Genomic DNA, 21467 nt, shown 5'->3' on the forward strand with positions numbered 1-21467 from the left:
AAAAACGTAAGGGGTGTAAACACTTTGCATGGTACTGTAGCTTTCATGAATCTAACAAGAATAATGAAAACACTTCAAAGTTTAATGAACAAGGACCCGATAAAAGAAACCAGTTACTTATCAGATCAGCCGAGCCTCAACATACAATCAGACAGAGAAACATAAAACTGGGGGTTGCACAATATATCTATATCTACCGGTAAATGTATATATGTTTACCGGTATTCCAATAATACTGCAGCATGCAAGATGAATACCGTGGAAAAACTGCCTGGACTGCGATTAATAATGGCCAATTATTTACATACCATTCATTTAGACTCCCTATAACTGTAATAAATTTAACGACACTTGTTTAATCCAGCATAAAAAAATTTATGGAAGGTAAAAACATGGTGAATTTATAATTCAAAAGTCATCAAGAAATAATACCCAAGTTGTTTCAATGTCAAATCAGCAGAACCACATTAAGACTTTTTAATTATTTATATATCACAAGTCATACTGTTATCGTGACCTTTTCCCATATCATCAATTTTATCATGTTTTTCTACTATCATACAGCCCTAACTTAGACTAACTTATGGTCCATGCTGATGACAATGAAAGGACAGCCTACCATAGCAACATAAAGACCACTCCAGATACAAATAAAGCAATGGTGCAAATCTGAACAAGTTCACTGATGTTTAGATGAGAACATATTTTATTTTTTATTGATTACCAATGTAGAACATTTGATTTATGTTGCATTAAGGTCCATGTTGCAGTTGTAAGTCTTCTTGGTGACTAATCCCTTTGAAAAAAAAAAAAAATGATGAAACTTTGTCTAAATAATGTCCCAAAAAAACAGAGCATTTGGATTAAACAAAGACACAAACCAAATTTTTACTGTTTGCTCTTTTGGAAACTAAAATTTTAAAGTTGCAACTGTAACAGCTTCAGCAGATACAGATCCAAGTACCAAACAAAACAAATCAAACATATTGGTTATATAAAAGCAATGAGTTTTGCAGAAGGCACAAGTTAAAAATGTATTTTTGTTACATTATCAAGAGATATTGAGGTATTTCTTAAAGCTATCACTAACGTATGAAGCTAATGGTGTACTGATAACAGTTTCATTATGCAATTACCTCAAAATATTAAGTTGTTTTTCCTGGAGATAAATCAAAATATTAAGTTATTTATTTAAAATTGCAATTCCTTTTTATATCACTATAAAACAGAAATGTTTATTTATCAGAAACCAGGACAGGTATGCTTACAACTGACTACCTAATAAGAAACATCTAGCAAACAGTGTTAGACATGCATGAGTTAGGTGAAGTTTATAGATCATGCCCAAGAGTCATGATAACTCACGACTAGGTGATGAAATTAGATGTAACACAAAACTCATTTGCTTTTTTCAGCATGTTTATCCCATGAAAAAAAAGAAAGCAAAATTTGTTTTGGTGAAATAAATCTTTAAAGGCTTATTTTAATTGTATTTACATAACAGGACAAAACAAGCATGGTTATCTCCCATCTATTAAAAAACTGCAACTCATAAACACGTGAAAAAAACCATTTAAATTAATCATAATTACTGGCACAACCTTTCATAGCTTCTACATAGCAGTACTGATCCGTTTACTCGTGTAAGTATAGCAGACGTTTGCAGGAAAAGCAGGATTATGTCTTCAACATATAAACATTCTTACTGCCGTTTTTCCTGCAGTTTTAGAAAAGAAACACCCGCTTTTAAGGTATTGTTGGGTGTAAGACATGGCCAAAGACATGCTAGAAAGTAGCCATGCACTTGTTTTTTTATCTTTATTTTCCAGCACCAGTGACTGCTAAAGAACGCCCATAGCTTCCTATAAAAGAGGCAATTCATTAAAACCTGCAAGAAACCAAGTTTGTCAATGCAGCCTGAACGGCGCTGCTGGGTGTCAGGAAAGCAAAAGGAACTACAACTTAATCTTTGTCTGTAGCCATGGTTTCTAAATTTGCATACAGTGACATACATGCTGTTCTGTTCACAGTATCACTTCAAGCATGAGTCTCTGTAAAACAGAGTCTATTCAAAGATGCACATTAAGAAATAGCAAGAAGAATTTATGTTCTTCCTCTTTAAGACGGAGCTAAAAAGAAGTGAGAAGAAAAACAAGTGAATAAAACCATATGTGTGTCCTTTGTCTTTTAATAAGGTCGAGCTGTGAATGCTGTACATTTCAATAATCAGATTGCAGTCCCATCTCACCACTGATTATTCCCTCAGAAATGGAGCTGCATATAGATACAAGCTTGCTTTGTCTGGTGCAGCCATAGTCTTACTGCTTGAGGAGTTTTGACTTGTTTTCAGTGGCAAACAATTGACAACGTGTAAAAATCCACAAGGATTCTTTTAAATGAATATAACAAAATTTATAGTGCCCATCAGCTGGCCAGCACATTGTAGTGGAGACTGAAAACGCAGTATGATTGAAGAAAGTCAGAAAGTAAGTAATTTTTTTTATTGAATTGTAGCGTCTAAATATGACAAAAACAACATTAAAGTATAGATCCTTCATGCATCAGAGGTCCTGGCACGTGGTCTTGATGTAATGGTGTGGGGAACATTTTCTTGGCACACTTTGGGCTCCTTATTACCAACTGAGCGATGTTTAAACACCACAGCCTACCTCAGCATGTCATGCCATGTTCACCTCTTTATGACCACAGTGAAGCCATCTACTGATGGCTACTTCTAGCCCAATAATATACCATGTCACAAGCTAAACTCATCTCAAACAGTGTAATCCCTGTTCTCCGGTGGCTTTAACACTCATCCTGTTCTCAGTCGAACAGAGCACCTGTTGGTGGATGTGGTGGAACGGCAGGTTTGCTTCATGGATGCACTGCAGGAAGTGTGGAGCACTACACATGAAATCTGCGACAGAAGTTTTCCCAAATCAGTAATGCAGACAAACTCAGTGTGGCGATCCAGCTGTTGGCCGTGCGAATGCTTCAAATATTAATTATATATATCTCACCTCCTTATTGTTCATATCAGAAATGATGTCCGAGTGTCCTTTGCCCTTTTAAATTCTAGCTGGCAGTTTTGACAAACCATACGTCATCACTACATCAGTCCCTCGACCTGCAAAGCGCGCTACAGCGGGCCTGTGGCCACCTCGCTTGGCAATTCAGGAGCGTAAAAGCGGCGGGCTGACTTCTATCCCCTCATCACGTTAGTCTTTTCACAAGAACATGGAGACAGCAAAAAAGGCTCCTAATTCCTGCATTCAAGTATTTTGTGAAAGAGGTTAAAGGAACTTTTTGAATTGTTAGACCAGCACCAGTGCTGGATGCAAATCACAGAGAAAGGTGGTGAGGTTCTATGCCAACAGCACTAACCCTGATGAGCATCTGAGACTTAGTCACTCTACAGAATATGGTGAGGACAGGAGGCTGCCATCTGAAGAGGAAAGGAAAGCAGCCATATGGGCGACTCAAACTTCAATCAGTTAGTGCTTTGGCACAGAGACTGGCACCAGAGTGTTTTATTTCACTGGAGTTTTTCCAGTGAAACATGCTCTGTCATAACTTACCGACTGTCGGCAACATGTCTTAAAAACAGGTAAAAACATATTCATTCAAATTTGAGCAATAAAACTATAAATATATGTTTTGGAAGCCACATGATAATTAACAGTTAAAGTTAATTACATTACTCACTCTGTGCATTCACCTGATGAGCTGCACATATGAACAGACTGTGGTTTAACATTAAGTTATGATAAAATTGAACTATGTGTCTGGAATTATTAATAGTCAAAGCTGATTAACCAGAATGCAACTCATTTTTGAAACACCTGTTTCAACCTGCATGAACGCTGCCGAAATGTAATAAACTCAGCGGAAAGCTTCCTATGAACAGCTGTCAGAGACAAAGATACGTCAAAGTGTGGATTATTCTAACTCTTGTGAGTCTCCTTTCAGACAGGTGTGTGTCTGTGTGTTCCCAGCAGCTTAAGCATGTTAACTATGGCTTTGGACCTCGTCAGATGTTTATGAACCTGTGGTGATGAGCTTTTAGAGGGGGATATGGTTTTGTAGCTCGATAGCTTGAAATAATTGAAATTAGGTCTGAAAGTAGGTGTCCTACATTAAAAGCACTAGATTTTCCTGAATGCAAGTGAATGCAGCATGCTGTAAAACTACTGTATGAACTATATTCCAGCAGTATAATTATTATGTTGAATGCTTGAAACTGAAATACTGTTGGAGATGTGTAAAAATCAAACCATTTCTACTTAAAATTTTAACCCCAAACGCATCTGCAGCACATAGAGGATTGACTTTCTTTTTTCTCTGAGGCAACGCTGTTAAGTACGGGAAACAAACTGCATAATGTTGAATTTATAATAAACGAAGTAAATAAATAAAAAGTCTTACCCTTGAGCAACTATTTTCTCCTCAGAATTCTTTCACATAATAAGGAAAATAATGACCACTATAAGGTCTGTGCTTCTTCACTTCAGCATCATGCGGTCTGACGATACAATCCACAGACCCCAGTCTTTCACAGCGAGAAGACAGAAAGCACCCCTCCGTCACAATAAATGAAAATGAAAGTGATAAAACGAAATGAAAAAAGGGTTTCAACCATTAAATGGAAACAACAAGAGTGGCAGCAACATGGCTTGTGAAACAGAGAAGCAACTTTCCACCAAACAAGGGGCTTACGTTGAATAATTCAGTGAGCATAAGAGTCCGTTTGAGAGCAGGCTCTCTAATATTCATGTGACATGATAGCCAAGACAGGAACTCGCTGGGCACAATGCTGTTCACACAGCAAGGCACAGCAGTGTTCTGTAATTCATAGACTTGGTTTTAAGCCAGCCAAGGACATATCTAAACCAACCATGAGCCTCAGTAGCAACTCAGTAATTTAATAATTCGTTCTTAAATTTTGAACTAAAAGTGAATCAGATAATCGAGGACAAAAACACCTACAAAGGCCAGAGAATAACCTTGTGCTTCCAGAAGAGAGGGGATACATGTGGTTGGTCTCTTTAAGCAAAGAAAGGTAGAGCAAGAGGTACCAGAATGTTTACAAATCACAAAAAAGTAAGCATGGACAGTCATTTACTCACTGACCTGAACTTGTTGCTCTTGCCAAAGCTGACTTCCCTTCCTCTGACTTCATTTTCATTACTAAGATATACTTAATCTTTTCTCTCTTCTTAACATTTGCTGCCATTTTCCATTAATGTGCTCTTCTACAGTACATCATAGAGTACAGCACAGTATTTAGAGAATTTTGGAGTTTTGATAATCAAGCTGCCTCTCAACCCTGATTTCTCTTAAGCAAAACATTAACACCCTGTTCCCAGTTTGTTGGTTGCACCTGTTGTTTAAAATAAATTCATCCATTCAGTTTTCCTAATATAAGGAAGTGTGGTGCACAAACGCTTTGAAATTAGTGTTTTCATGAGTCACATGAACGTTTTTGGGGGTGGGAAATTGAGCTTAAAGACGACAAACTTGAACTAAGCACGGCCCTCTCTGGCATCAGTAAATTGCCCTCTAGTCAGGAGTGAACAAAAGCTGTTTGACAAAGCTGTCAGGGGAAACTTCAGCTTCTTTATGCAGAAAACAGCTGCAAAATGTCCGCTTCCATGAAAATGTATGCTGGCTGTTGTTCGATTGGTGTGTGTGTGTGTGTGTGTGTGTGTGTGTGTGTGTGTGTTCCTGTCTTGGCATCACAGCGAGAACCATTTTCCCGATTTCACCATCTAATTGAGGACCGTTTGTACCAAAGTGAGGACATTTTGCTGGTCCTCACGACCTATTTTGCTAACGGTTAGGTTTAGGACTAAGGTGTGAATTGACTTTAGGTTAGGGTTAGGGTTAGGCATGCACTGGTAATGGTTAGGTGTAGGGTTATTGTCAGGGTTAGGGCATAGAAAGGGTTGAAAATTACTGAAAATCAATGGAAGTCAATGGGAGTCAACACATGGTCCTCACTATATATAGCAAAACAAGACTGTGTGTGTGTGTGTGTGTGTGTGTGTGTGTGTGTGTGTGTGTGTGTGTGTGTGTGTGTGAGCTCTGTGTCCTGAATGGCATGATGGCTGCACATGGCAAAGCTGATTATGCTTGCATATAATTGTTTGAACAGATGAATGTGGCAGATTCAGGCATCTGAAAATTGTATACAAATATGAGCCAGACTTATCAGCAGTTGTTTTTTTTTCTTGATATTTATGCATAAATTTAAAAGAACAAAACATATATTTTTTTATATTTAACATTTATCTCAAACAGGGAAGCAGTCTGTTACCTTTAAATACATCCTTATGTGTCTCCGAATTACTCAGAAACTTACAAAACCATGAGATCATCCCAAATTACTTAAAGGAATAGTTCTCTTTGTATATATAAAACTCTGACATTAAAGAAAAATCTCTAAAGAAACGCTGTATCATTATTTTGGCATTCAGCAAATACAAATATTTTTTTGTATCCTAACTGGCCTAGAAATAGAAAAGTCTGATTTAATGTCAGACGGGGAAAACATCAGCTTTATACACAGTATATGCAAATATACTGTCCTGTGGGGATCAGTTATTGTTATGTAATGCGTTTTCCCACTCTTTAAACTTACAATATAAACTTAGGGTTTATGAACTAAATGGCAGATTGCTTGTGTTGCCATTATGTGGGAGCCGGCTGCAGGCAGGGAGTGAGACTAGCTGGAAGTTTCAAGGTCTTTAAGCATTCTGTCTCTTCCATCTCTTCCCTCCAATCATTATATAGGTACGTTGAGTCAAAATAACAGCTCACAGGTTTTTAATTCATAAAAGTGACATTTTTGTCAGCTGACATGGTTAAACAGAATCAGGGTTTAATTAAATAGGGAAAAAAATACTATAGTGCTGTTGTTGGGACAAACTTCTTGCAAACATCTTAAAACTGTTCTGCAACTCGTCCCCTTTAAATGAAACCTGAGTCACAACATATAGCTAAAAACCATGTAGATCTGTATTTTTGTTCATTTCAGAAAACACAGGAAGCCTTACAGCCCTGAAAATAGATGCCATTAAATCCCACATGCATCCTTCTTTTAAAGATAAACAGTGGATAAATTGTCCTTACAGTCAACCTGGTCCTTCAGTGAGGGGTGGAGGAGGCCTCTCGGTGATCCATGGTGTAGATTCAGCCTTTGGAATGAAGTGGAACAGAAGTTAAAAGCAGGCCTGCAAGTTACAGTGGATCTGACAATCCTAATTTAGCATTTGACCCGTTTTTAAGGGCATTGCACTGATTGCATCATTACGCAAGCTAGGAATCAAAGTATTACATTTGCCAGTAACCAGATAGGCTGTGCCTCTCATGTCTTACTGCTTTTAGCCAGAACTGGTTACTGTTGCACTAGTTCTCTGCATAATTAAGCTGCCTTTCCAAAAAGATTAGCTTCCAATTTCTTAGAATCCAGCTGGAGTACACCCATCGAGATGTTCTTCGAAACCTAAAACATGCTAATGGCTGCCCTGCACTAATTGTGCAGAAGGTGGAAAGCAGGTTCATATGCTGCAATGCAAAGGTAGCTTACGTTGCAGTACATAACAGGGACCCAATTTAGTCTGTTTGTGCTGAAATGTCTGCTTTCACCAACTGCAGTCTGGCAGGGTGGATTTGGGGTCAGTTCATCTAATGGGAGACTGACTGAAGAGGCCGCAGAATGACAGGAAGGACTAAAAAAAAGCAGAAACCTTTCAAATTCGATTGTAAACAGAAGCCAACATGGCAAACAAAGCAAGACAACAAGACAATGGAAATCATGTAAATACCTAAAAGTAGGACATAAGGATCATTGCTTCTGTTGAAAACTATTAGGAAAAAAAAATAAATCAAGCTAAGTCTTTGACCACATGCACTACAGATTGTGAATCGTGCCTCTCCCATAAGACGATCGTTTTTGTGGTCGCACTTTTTCACACTTACAACTGTTATAACCTTCACTTGGAGTGCAATAATGCTTTCAGAGGCAAGATACAATATAAGATCAACAAAAACGAGATGAGATTTTTGCTTTTTGTTTATAGAAAACTAAGAATTGCCATACTTGTGTTTTTGCCTAAGCATCCGCTGACCCCACTCTATGGCCTACCACTTCATGGCTGAATGTCTCTCGCCCCCCAATCGTTTCCACCTTGTTATAATACCATGAACCATGAACTGACTGTGGAATATTTAGTAGTGAGGACATTTCATGGCTGGACTTATTTCACGGGTGGCATCCTATTACAGTACCCAGCTAGATTTCACTGAGCTCCGGAGAGCGACCCACTCTTTCACAGATGTTTGTAGAAGCATGCCTAGATGCTTGATTTTACACACCTGTGACCATGGAAGTGACTGAAACACCTGAATTAAATGATTCTGATGGATGAGTGAAAAACTTCAGCAGTAGTATTACTTCTGGTATTGTCTTTTGTTTTCTTAAACAGGATAAAGGTTTCATAAATCTCTGAACCTCTGCTTAATAAAGAGCAATCTAGTTCAGGTTTGACACATCTAAAAAAATCTAGATAATGAGCTACGAACTATAAAAAGCAGCCCAGACTTCTTAAAAAGCTAAAGGGGAACCCACGGTGGAATCGCTGCAGTGCTTCTCATAAACTGATCGGCCTTTTTAACACACACTGGACACGTCGGGCTGAATTGCACGGAGACAGAACCGATTATTTGACTTTAGTCATGGATAGTTTCAACAGAGGCACCAACTCTTCAAAAAGGATTACTGAGCACAGCACCCTGCAGCGACTCTCGCTGCCCAGATGCTGACGGTGTGGACTGTTTAATAGAAAATCAAACACACGTGTATGTGCTGCCGGTAATAATCACATCCAAATTTTAGGATCACCAGCTAGCCAAGGTCTATGGCAATATCTTATTATTGTACTTAAAATTGTTCATAAAATGTCAGTTTTTTCTTATATTTGTTTTTATCAGATAGCCAATATACTGCCACATAAATCATTTAAAAGTGGCAGGGGCACCTTAGATATTTTTCTGAAATCCAGGTTGTCAACCAGCCCAATGAGCAGCCTGTATTATTCGACCTAATCCACAGACAAGGGCAACTACTTCCTTGCTTACTTTACTTATGGGTCTCGAACAAAGCTGCAGCGAGACAGACTTCGGTTTAACGTCATGTTTTAATATCGTGAGCCTGTAGCCTTCACATTATTAAATAAGTCTGTTATCATACCAGCTACATTTAATTAAACTGTCCAACACCAGAGCAGACTGAGGGGGCTTTAAAACATGCAATCATAACAGCAATTCTGTCATGTATGCAGTGAAGAACTGAATATTAAAGCTGTTTCCTCAAACGTCATCAAGCATATTATGGTACCAAACAAACTGGCTGGAAAGAAAACCTCAACTTCCATAATTAGAAATACACCTGTCTTTCATGTCCTAATGAGAAGGCTCATTAATCCGTGTATGTTTTGATTAAGAGCACAATAATCACCTTCTGTCTCCATCAGTACTTTGACCCTCTGGCCTGTTGGTAAAAAGCTCCAGGATGGTGAAACCTCTCCCCAGAGCCAGATGGGAGCCGTCTGGTTTGGGTGACAGTGACACTAGCTCCACAACGACCAGAGTGCTGGGCAACAGCAAGGATGTATGGAGGTAAAGGACCTGGGGGACAAACACATGGAACATGAGAGGAAATGATCTAACCTATAGTGTTGACTCAGATTTTACCTGGTAGGTATTCCTGGCTTGAAAGAGACAGAAATAATATTATCTATAAGATAGACTGCTGTGATCATGTTACATTGGGGCCAAATAACTCACAATTCAATTTACAATGCAACTAAACATAGGAACAATAGTGTTATCCACCCCTTTATTTATTATAAAAAATTATACCCTAATTATCTTTTAATATACAGCGTGTGAGTTAGTTGACCTTAATGCAGATGGTTGGATTTTATAAAAGAAAGTGTCAATTAAAACAATAAACATTTTTACATTTACTTTTAGTTCTATTTCTATTTCCAGACAGTGGGAGGTTAAAACGTAATTAAAAACACCAGGGGCAGCTGCTTTCATCATGGTCTGACCTTTGTGTGCCTGACAAGACCTCAGCAGAACCAAGAGCAAACAGTCAGTAGATCTAAGATCTGAAAGCCACAGTAAGCTTGTATAAGACTGGATAGACACAAAGGTTCAACTGTGTGCCAGGGTCATTACAGATAGAGGAGGAATAATAAACCGTACAGTAGGAGCAGTTAATTTTCTAAAACAAACCAAAAAAATCTCAGACATTTTAGAATCAGAATCAGCTTTATTGCCAAGTTCGTACATACAAACAAGGAATTTGCCTCCGGTACATTTTGCTCTTTTGTTCTGTTTTTGCATTACAGAATATACAAATTTACAATTTACAATGTACAATATACAATGTACAATACAATATTCTGCATTACAGAATATACAAATTTACAATGTACAATATACACATATCTAATAGAAAAGGTGCATTTGCAACATCTGTATGCTGTTGTTCTGTACTCACTCTGGATTAATTGAAGGTTTCGAAGTCAAATAATTTGGATTCTCTCTGATGCTGAAATGTTATTAAGTATTTCTTTCAGTATTAAAGGCATTTATTTACAAGAATAAGATTGGACTTTTTGTTAAAAATGTATGACTTAATAATACAAAACAATCCTATTTTTTCAGCTGAATCTGACACTTTAAACCTGGAGGTTTTGACTCTTTTTCTTGTGAATTTCTCACTTTACAAACAAATATTTTAGTTTTATTCTTGTAAAGTTGTATTTGAGCTTGAACTTGGGCGACCGCGGCTCAGGTGGTAGGGGTTCCTTTAACCCATCTATAATCGGTAGGTGATAGGTTACTGATTCTAACCCACACTCCGTCCGTCTCAGTTGTGTCCTTGAGCAAGACACTAGCCTGTCAGTTTGCCCCAGGGCAACTGTCACACTGTTACCACTGTCAGTGTGTGACTGTGCGTATGTATCAGTGGATCACTAATTATAGTGTAAAGCGCTTTGGAGTCCTCGAACTTGACAAAGCGCTATATAAGTACAGGTCCTTCTCAAAATATTAGCATATTGTGATAAAGTTCATTATTTTCCATAATGTCATGATGAAAATTTAACATTCATATATTTTAGATTCATTGCACACTAACTGAAATATTTCAGGTCTTTTATTGTCTTAATACGGATGATTTTGGCATACAGCTCATGAAAACCCAAAATTCCTATCTCACAAAATTAGCATATCATTAAAAGGGTCTCTAAACGAGCTATGAACCTAATCATCTGAATCAACGAGTTATCTCTAAACACCTGCAAAAGATTTCTGAGGCCTTTAAAACTCCCAGCCTGGTTCATCACTCAAAACCCCAATCATGGGTAAGACTGCCGACCTGACTGCTGTCCAGAAGGCCACTATTGACACCCTCAAGCAAGAGGGTAAGACACAGAAAGAAATTTCTGAACGAATAGGCTGTTCCCAGAGTGCTGTATCAAGGCACCTCAGTGGGAAGTCTGTGGGAAGGAAAAGGTGTGGCAGAAAACACTGCACAACGAGAAGAAGTGACCGGACCCTGAGGAAAATTGTGGAGAAGGGCCGATTCCAGACCTTGGGGGACCTGCGGAAGCAGAGTCTGGAGTAGAAACATCCAGAGCCACCGTGCACAGGCGTGTGCAGGAAATGGGCTACAGGTGCCGCATTCCCCAGGTCAAGCCACTTTTGAACCAGAAACAGTGGCAGAAGCGCCTGACCTGGGCTACAGAGAAGCAGCACTGGACTGTTGCTCAGTGGTCCAAAGTACTTTTTTCGGATGAAAGCAAATTCTGCATGTCATTTGGAAATCAAGGTGCCAGAGTCTGGAGGAAGACTGGGGAGAAGGAAATGCCAAAATGCCAGAAGTCCAGTGTCAAGTACCCACAGTCAGTGATGGTCTGGGGTGCCGTGTCAGCTGCTGGTGTTGGTCCACTGTGTTTTATCAAGGGCAGGGTCAATGCAGCTAGCTATCAGGAGATTTTGGAGCACTTCATGCTTCCATCTGCTGAAAAGCTTTATGGAGATGAAGATTTCAATTTTCAGCACGACCTGGCACCTGCTCACAGTGCCAAAACCACTGGTAAATGGTTACCTGACCATGGTATCACTGTGCTCAATTGGCCTGCCAACTCTCCTGACCTGAACCCCATAGAGAATCTGTGGGATATTGTGAAGAGAACGTTGAGAGACTCAAGACCCAACACTCTGGATGAGCTAAAGGCCGCTATCGAAGCATCCTGGGCCTCCATAAGACCTCAGCAGTGCCACAGGCTGATTGCCTCCATGCCACGCCGCATTGAAGCAGTCATTTCTGCCAAAGGATTCCCGACCAAGTATTGAGTGCATAACTGTACATGATTATTTGAAGGTTGACGTTTTTTGTATTAAAAACACTTTTCTTTTATTGGTCGGATGAAATATGCTAATTTTGTGAGATAGGAATTTTGGGTTTTCATGAGCTGTATGCCAAAATCATCCATATTAAGACAATAAAATACCTGAAATATTTCAGTTAGTGTGCAATGAATCTAAAATATATGAATGTTAAATTTTCATCATGACATTATGGAAAATAATGAACTTTATCACAATATGCTAATATTTTGAGAAGGACCTGTACAGACCATTTACCATTAGTGGAAAGTTTTAGTCTTTCTCTTGCATATTCAAGAGCTTTAAACATCAAAATTTTCCAGGTACATATATTGTATTCATCCAGAGCCAACTGGCACATTAGACAAAACAGGGAAACGCTAAGGGCAATGTGGCCTCCAGGGGGCGTGACAAAAAAATGTGCCTTCAACTACTAAACCTAGCTAACACAGATTCAAATGTAAATTAATAATTAATATTACTACAATTAATCTAGGAAGTTACAGCTTTAGCAAGAGAGATGATGTTGAGTAGGTAGTACCAGTTTATGACTCTAGTGGATAAGGTAATAAAAAGCACCACTAGAGGTCTGTAAAATGTCTTTTTTGCACAAAGATTTGTATATAGTTGTTTAGATATTTTATTTAGTTTACTATTATTATTTATTCACTCATTTACAGGGTTTTTATTTTTTGACAAGGTATTTATTTGTAATTTGTTAAGCAGGTAAAGTGGGCTACATGTTATCTTACAAATTAAAGACAGTGGTAAAAACATTGCTATTTGATGTCTTTTGTGTGTGTATGGAAATCACCAATGCCGGGGGCTGGGGGTGGTTGGTGGGGGCACCATATAAAATCCTGCCCAGGGGGTCACGTTGGGTAGCGCCGGCTCTGTATTCATCTCAGAATTTCAGGGTTTTCTGTTTTGAAATGTAATCTTCACTTTGCACTGTTTCTGTCGTCTTGTATCTGAACAATAGCCCAAATGTGTTGTCATACAGAGGGGTTAGTCCATTAGGTGCTTTTGCTATTTTGCCATTCCTCCTTACAACTATGTAAAAACATCCTTGGACTGAGAATAACTAGCATTAAAGAATTTTAAGCATATTTTGCCCTCATCTGCCAGCGGAAATATTCTAATTAGCGGAACAGGGTCATATTTATCGTATTGTTCTTTTTAAAATTCTCCACACTTTCTCAACTGGAGACAGCTCATAAACTCCCTTAACTGTTCATCATACTTCTTTAGCTGTGTATTTCTGATATTTGCAGAATATGATGGGATGGGAGAGGTTTGGTCTGGAAGGCCACATATGCTGCTCTAAAATATTAATGTCCTTATCTGCATTATTGCTCCAATCACAGAAGGGTAGATTTCCTTAGCCAAGGGCACTGGTACAAAATCCCTAGTATTGTATAAGTGAGCAGGGTACATTGCTTCTTAGCAATAAAGGAAACAAATTATGGTCTGGCAAATGAGAATAAAGAAAAAAAAAAAAAGAAATTCCTTGTTCTCTTCAAGTCTGAGTGAGATGAAGCATTCTGCTGAAAGAACCAAGAAGAAAATGACATGCATAATAATAATAATGACCAACAAACAGCATGTTGAAAATCACATCAGGGAAATGACCTATAAACAAGGACAGATGGTGCACTGTCCAAGGTACTTTGTTTGGCTTGAAGCATCAACTGTTGCTGCCATTCGAGCAGTTCTGGGGCTTTCAAAATAAAAGCACAACACACGTGTAGCATTTGGAAGGTGATTCCTAATATCCCGAGGACACTGCATATTCACATTAGACACGGCATTATAATAAACCGAAAGCTGTTGTGACTAAACTGCAGGGAAAGGGTTTTGATCAGTTTCATGTATGAGACATGCACAAGCACAAAACAATTCACCCCGCAACTTTAGCAGATTGATTTATCTCCATTTCAATCAGGTAACTCACCACTTCATTATGAATATCCTTTTCTTTTCTTAGATGAATCATTTAATTTTGTTCTAGTTGTTGCACTGCTTTAAGTGTTTTGCACTGCGGACAAAGCAACATAATTGTTGATCTCACCCTACTGGTGATGAATAGAAATCAAAAACATTTTCATTCAGGATGTGGGTACATTTGGTTGACCTCCAATTTCTGTACAAGCTCAGAGACAGTAAAACTTTTTGGGAGCCTTTGTGTTGTCTGTGCCAGGTAGATGCAATTGTACACAGGCTCAGATGTGCTCAAATTGAAAATAATAGCCTTCCTGCGGCAGAACCACCCTGTTTTACACAGCACAAAGGCCTCAATACCATAAAGAGACCCATAAATTCTCTCTGATCCACTTGATGTGGAGCACAACTCATGTTATTATTCTAAATTACAAAGAACAACATGATGACATCATCAGAAAATAAAGAAGTCAATTTAGGCTACCCTGAAATACAGAGGAATTTCAGCATAGTAACCTTCCGATATGACTAGGAACATATATTCAAATTTAAAGTTTCTGCAGTTTTCCTTTCAGCTAAATTAATGTTTTAAAGATGCAATATTTTAAAACAATATTTCCAAATATAAGCACGTCAGAGCGAAAGAAGAAAGCATAAAAGGTTGACGTTCTCCTAACAGTCTGATAAGGGATTTTGGTCACCAAATTGTTACCCCCACGGCAATTTGCTGAACATGATCTGACAAAGGCTGTGTGGGAGTTAAAATTAAACTCATCAATTCATAGCAATTTAACTATATTTTCAAAGGAAAACATATCCCATGTTAAGATATGTGCTATTTAGTATTCATGAATTTAAAATCTTGTTTCACCAAGATTTCTTTATTGTAACCCAACTTTGACAACAAAATAAAGGCCATTTTTTTGGATTAAATCTTTTCTTGGACCCTGATGTATGGAGAATAATTTAAGAGGGAGGTCCATCATGTCTTTTACCATTAGGGATACTTTGTTTTGATCATGCGTATCGCTAGTCAACAAACTGTATTACATATACATTTTTTCTTTTCCAGGTGGCAGAGGACTAAATTATCTTTGCCTTCAGCAAATTGGTTTAGGTTTTGCTTGAGATTATTCTCATACATGAAGGCCACTATAGTGAGCCCCTTAAAGCCACCTCTACCACTCACAAATCGACCTCTTGAGATCATTTGTTTGGACAACAGATGGTCTCACACTTCCCTATAGGTGATAGAGGAACTCAGAAAGACTGCACAACAAGCCTAAACAATCAAGTTGTATCAGGGTGTTGAGGCTGATTTTCATGAAATTTGCTGCTATGTATTGTAGCCTAACTTCTTTAATTTGGTATCATCTGGTCTTAAGGGCATCGTATCATAAGTCGCTTTGCTTAGATCCAACTTTGTAACCTAAGCTTTTCTGCCAAGGAGTTTTAGAGAGAAGAAGGTTTTTCTTGGCAGCATCCTGAAAAAATCCCTGCAGGTCATTTTTTATTTTCTTCAGCGAGTACTTTTGTATCTGTTGGTGGCCCAACTGTACTTTTATTCCTAGGTGGTGGAGGCAGACAGCAGCATCAAATCCAGGGGTGATTCTGCTGGAGGTCTCTTTTTATTAAAAGATAGGTTTTCTCCTCTAGACTAACACCTGCCCCGTATACATGCCATAGGACTGGGGATTGACTAGGTATTGAATCCAGTGGAAGATTTACTGCCATGCGTGGTATTTGATATGTGGACTGCTTTTTGTTAATTTCTAATACCTAATGCTACTAATGTTATTGATAATCAAATTTATTGAAGTGAACTTGACAAATTCTTATTAGATTTAACAGAGCTTTTTTGAACTGGACTACATTTGCCTGTGTTTAACTAAAGTTTAATCTGGGTGTTTTGAATTGATTCACTGAAGTCAAATTTATTCAGTCTTTATATAACTGTGCTGCCATGAGAAGTTCAACATGCTGAGTCCTGTGGAGTCTAAAATGAAGCTTTTGGGATTCCTGTCATTTCTCTGGGCACAGCATGCTCCGATCTAGAATGATGGGGCGACCACTCCTACAAAGTCTGACCTTCAATGGGTTTCACCCTTGAGTATACTTTTCTCAGTCCAAAATTATAGACTCCAGATCGGATGTGGGAGTGAGGGGAGCAGGAATCTCTTCCCCAAGATCATCGTCTTTTATTCTTGGCACTTTTCAGAATAGTATTGCTTTGCTATGGAAGTGTCATTACCTTTATCTTCTTTAAATTCAATTCAGTCAAACAATGTTCAAATGCTGCTTTAGCAGAAAGATTTGGGATTTGTATCGTGGATGTTCAGCCAAGAGTTACGTTTCCATCACTGCAGGCTGGAGGAGATAAACAGCTGTACTCAATGCAGAGACATTTGACTTGGTAATGAAAGCAGATCGTCTCCTTAAGTGCTGAGGACAAAAGCCAAATGTTTGATGGGTTTAGATGGTGTTTACTAGTCTCTTTGAAGAAAGGTTTTCTGCTCATTGCTGAAGGTGCTGGCAGTAGTCAGGGCACTCTGCAACACGGCTCATTATTCAGCATCCTTCAGTTGTTTAATCATAAAAACATTTAAAGAGTGCTTTACAAGTGCTTTTTTTATGAGGGGTCAAAGTAACCAAAAATAACGAAATGAATTGAAGGTGTGAAATACTGAACATGGTAAAATTGAGTGCCATAAAAACCAACTTGTAATTAATATTGCCTCTGTGAAAATTATAATCTGTGAATTTGGATGTCATTAAAATGATAACATGGTAAATATTAATGTTGTAAATATTAAGGTTATCAAATTTAACGTTGCCTGTTTTCATTCACTGCTTTGATTTTAGCGGCTCCATTTTTACCACTTCATCGCGTTCCCAGTGTAATTTTTGTTACTTCCGGTAGATTGGAATATGACAGCAGCCCCTGCGTGACAGCGAAGTATTTGTAGTCCATGGCCACTCCTAGTAGGCAGTGATATCGCTCGCCGTTATATGGAAATGGGGCAATAAACGATCTGCTGCAAGTTCTCTAGGCTCCACAACCCAGCATACAGCGCTCTCAAAAATGGCCAATTTGAGTGGGATGCAGTAAGATTATTTTCAGACTATGTGTGGTGACTATTTGTCAAAGGAAACAAATCAACCAAACTACACTAATAATCACTGATGTGCACCATGGGTTTGTGGTTTAGATAGTAGCCTGTTATTCAAAAGAGTCCAATATTTTCAAAGGTTTATTTCCATGGGAACAAGAAAAAGACAATGACAAATGTGGGTTCCACCCAGTAGTTAAACCCAGTGGTAGGTTCAACACGACGAGCCAAGAATCAGGCGCCTTCTCCGGAGGAGGGAGGGAAAACTGCTCAGTCGGCTGACAGCTGCCGAAGCGAGCTGGCGCAGAGAAACGCCGAACCTCTTTTCTTAAATTAAGGGGAATCTTAACAAACTGAGTAGAATTTGAGTTCGCCTAAAAACATCTTAAAATTGTATTTAGGGTCACAGAAAGCATATTATTTACATTTTGTATTCACAATTTTTGCCACCGTGATCCGCCATTGTCACCCCAGCTCAACCAATCCGCTTTGACCCGCAATGACTTATGGGAAATTGTGGGTCACGGACTACAAACCTCCGCTGTCGTGCCGGGGCTGCTGCCGTATTCCGATCTACCGGAAGAAACAAAAATTACACTGTGAACGTGATGAATGATAAAACTGAAGCGGTAAAAACGGGGGCGCTAAAATCAAGGCAGTGAATAAAAAGAAGCAATGTTTAATTTGATGACCTTAATATTTATGACATAAATATTTACCATGTTATCATTTTAATGACCTCCAATTTCACGGATTCTAATTTTCACAGAGGCGAAATTAATCACACGTTGACACTCAGTTTTACCATGTTCAGTATTTCACACCTTCGATTCATTTCAAGTTCATTTTTGTTACTTTGAGCCCTCATAGGTTTTTGAAACACTACTTGTCAAACTGTAAACTGTGGAGCATTGTGTTATTTTACATAGCAGCATACTGGAATTGTATTGTGTTGAATTTAATTTATGTGAACTCAGATTATATTAAAATGGGGGCAAACCAAATTGTATGGAATTAGTGACTGCTTAATAGGCATGTATAATGTATGAGACTGTTGATAGTGTGTTGCATCCTGCTTATGATGTGGCCCAAAAGCAAACTTTCTGTTTCATCATAACTATTTTGTCAGGCTTAATTAAAAGCTGAATGTAAGGCTTTGTAGAAGTACTCATATCGCTAGAACCTTTCCACATTCTGCCATTTTACAGCCAAAAATCTCATATATTTTATGCGAACTGTATGTGATTGACCAACACAAAGTAGTGTATATGTGTGAAGCAGAGAAAAAAAAGATATTTTTGAGAAACAAATATAAGGTGTGTATGTATTCAGCCTCTGAGTCAATATTTTGCAGAAACATCTAGAGACTGAAGGTTTTCCCATTTTGCTTTGCAAAATAGCTCAGTCGGACTGGACATTTTCCACAAACTGTCACCTGGTTAAAATTTGCATTTAGCTTTTGGGCAGTGGTGCTTTTGGAAGGTGAACCTCCAACCTAAGTGTTTTTACACCCTCCGTCCATCAACTCTGATCAGTTTCCCTGTCCCTGACCTGAGAGATGGTGTTTTCAGGGTAATGTACGGTGTCAGTTTCCCTCCACAAGTTTTGGACTGCACACATTGGGTATGTAGGCCACAGGTAATATTTTACCTTGTCTGAGATGTGAATGTCTGGACCCCCTGGTTTGTTTCCTAATAAATGCACTCTTTGCTAAGCCTGCCAGTCAAGATGGATAGCTGTGTCTGGTTAGGTTTGCAGTTGTGCTATTTTCTTTCCATGTTTGGATGATGGATTGAGCGTTAGAGTTCGTTCTTCCCCATGTTTGCGGTGTCTCCTGCTGAGTTCCTGGGCCTTTATGATGCTGGTTGTTCTCAAGTGTTCTCCACAATACCTCTGTGAAGCCTTTACGGAACAGCTGAATTTATACTACAATTGAGGTACACATAATTTGACCCCATGTTCCTATTAGAAACATTCTGAAAGCAGTTGGCTGCACAGGATATCGTTCAGATATCACACTGAAAAGGGTTGACAGAAATGCATGCAACACTTCAGACTTTTATTTGTGAACAATTTTGAAAACCACACATCATTGCCCTTCCCCTTTACAATTATGCAGTACTTTGTGTTGGTCTTTTACATCAGTTCCCAATGAAATACACTCAAGTGTGTTGTAATGTGAAGAAATGTGAAAGAGCACAAACAACACTGTAAAAGCAAACTTTCCCTTACTGCAATCATCATACAGTTTGTGATGATCTAAAAAAACAGAATTACTCTGTTGCACCTCTAGGTTTGTTTTTTTGTTTTTGTTTTGCCATAAAAACACCCAAGGTAGTTGGCTCATGTAACGCACCATGTTTATGCCATATTCCAACCAATGCAAACAAGCTTTTTAACTGAGCTGTACAATAAGCTAATGCTGTGAGCTTTTGTTACTTGAGTGCCACTGAAGCACTGGGAGATGTCATTTAGAAAAACAGCTTGCATCTGCAGCAACACCAGGCACCACACATGTCTGCCCTAATGAGAGGTTATACAGGTCCTTCTCAAAATATTAGCATATTGTGATAAAGTTCATTATTTTCCATAATGTCATGATGAAAATGTAACATTCATATATTTTAGATTCTTTGCACACTAACTGAAATATTTCAGGTCTTTTATTGTCTTAATACGGATGATTTTGGCATACAGCTCATGAAAACCCAAAATTCCTATCTCACAAAATTAGCATATTTCATCCGACCAATAAAAGAAAAGTGTTTTTAATACAAAAAACGTCAACCTTCAAATAATCGTGTACAGTTATGCACTCAATACTTGGTCGGGAATCCTTTTGCAGAAATGACTGCTTCAATGCGGCGTGGCATGGAGGCAATCAGCCTGTGGCACTGCTGAGGTCTTATGGAGGCTCAGGATGCTTCGATAGCGGCCTTTAGCTCATCCAGAGTGTTGGGTCTTGAGTCTTTCAACGTTCTCTTCACAATATCCCACAGATTCTCTATGGGGTTCAGGTCAGGAGAGTTGGCAGGCCAATTGAGCACAGTGATACCATGGTCAGTAAACCATTTACCAGTGGTTTTGGCACTGTGAGCAGGTGCCAGGTCGTGCTGAAAAATGAAATCTTCATCTCCATAAAGCTTTTCAGCAGATGGAAGCATAAAGTGCTCCAAAATCTCCTGATAGCTAGCTGCATTGACCCTGCCCTTGATAAAACACAGTGGACCAACACCAGCAGCTGACACGGCACCCCAGACCCTGTGGGTACTTGACACTGGACTTCTGGCATTTTGGCATTTCCTTCTCCCCAGTCTTCCTCCAGACTCTGGCACCTTGATTTCCGAATGACATGCAGAATTTGCTTTCATCCGAAAAAAGTACTTTGGACCACTGAGCAACAGTCCAGTGCTGCTTCTCTGTAGCCCAGGTCAGGCACTTCTGCCGCTGTTTCTGGTTCAAAAGTGGCTTGACCTGGGGAATGCGGCACCTGTAGCCCATTTCCTGCACACGCCTGTGCACGGTGGCTCTGGATGTTTCTACTCCAGAATCAGTCCACTGCTTCCGCAGGTCCCCCAAGGTCTGGAATCGGCCCTTCTCCACAATTTTCCTCAGGGTCCGGTCACCTCGTTGTGCAGCGTTTTCTGCCACACTTTTTTCTTCCCACAGACTTCCCACTGAGGTGCCTTGATACAGCACTCTGGGAACAGCCTATTCGTTCAGAAATTTCTTTCTGTGTCTTACCCTCTTGCTTGAGGGTGTCAATAGTGGCCTTCTGGACAGCAGTCAGGTCGGCAGTCTTACCCATGATTGGGGTTTTGAGTGATGAACCAGGCTGGGAGTTTTAAAGGCCTCAGGAATCTTTTGCAGGTGCTTAGAGTTAACTCGTTGATTCAGATGATTAGGTTCATAGCTCGTTTAGAGACCCTTTTAATGATATGCTAATTTTGT

At 39.0% G+C, this 21467-nt stretch overlaps 1 protein-coding gene across 8 annotated transcripts in view; it reads right to left on the bottom strand.

Annotated features, from left to right (window-relative positions):
• Positions 1 to 21467, bottom strand: part of LOC124872321 (nephrocystin-4-like) — a 277448-nt gene that overhangs the window by 233039 nt on the left and 22942 nt on the right. For all 8 annotated transcript variants that reach the window (XR_007039267.1, XM_047372196.1, XM_047372205.1 and 5 more), the window contains 2 exons: positions 9518 to 9687; positions 7132 to 7196 (listed from right to left, as the gene is read on the bottom strand). Coding sequence is in view for 7 of the 8 variants with exons in the window: in XM_047372196.1 (XP_047228152.1) it covers positions 7132 to 7196; positions 9518 to 9687 (235 nt within the window). In the remaining variant the exon portion in view is untranslated. The remainder of the gene's footprint in view (positions 1 to 7131; positions 7197 to 9517; positions 9688 to 21467) is intronic.

This window comes from Girardinichthys multiradiatus, chromosome 1 (genome assembly GCF_021462225.1).
Source record: "Girardinichthys multiradiatus isolate DD_20200921_A chromosome 1, DD_fGirMul_XY1, whole genome shotgun sequence".
Lineage (NCBI taxonomy): Eukaryota > Metazoa > Chordata > Actinopteri > Cyprinodontiformes > Goodeidae > Girardinichthys > Girardinichthys multiradiatus.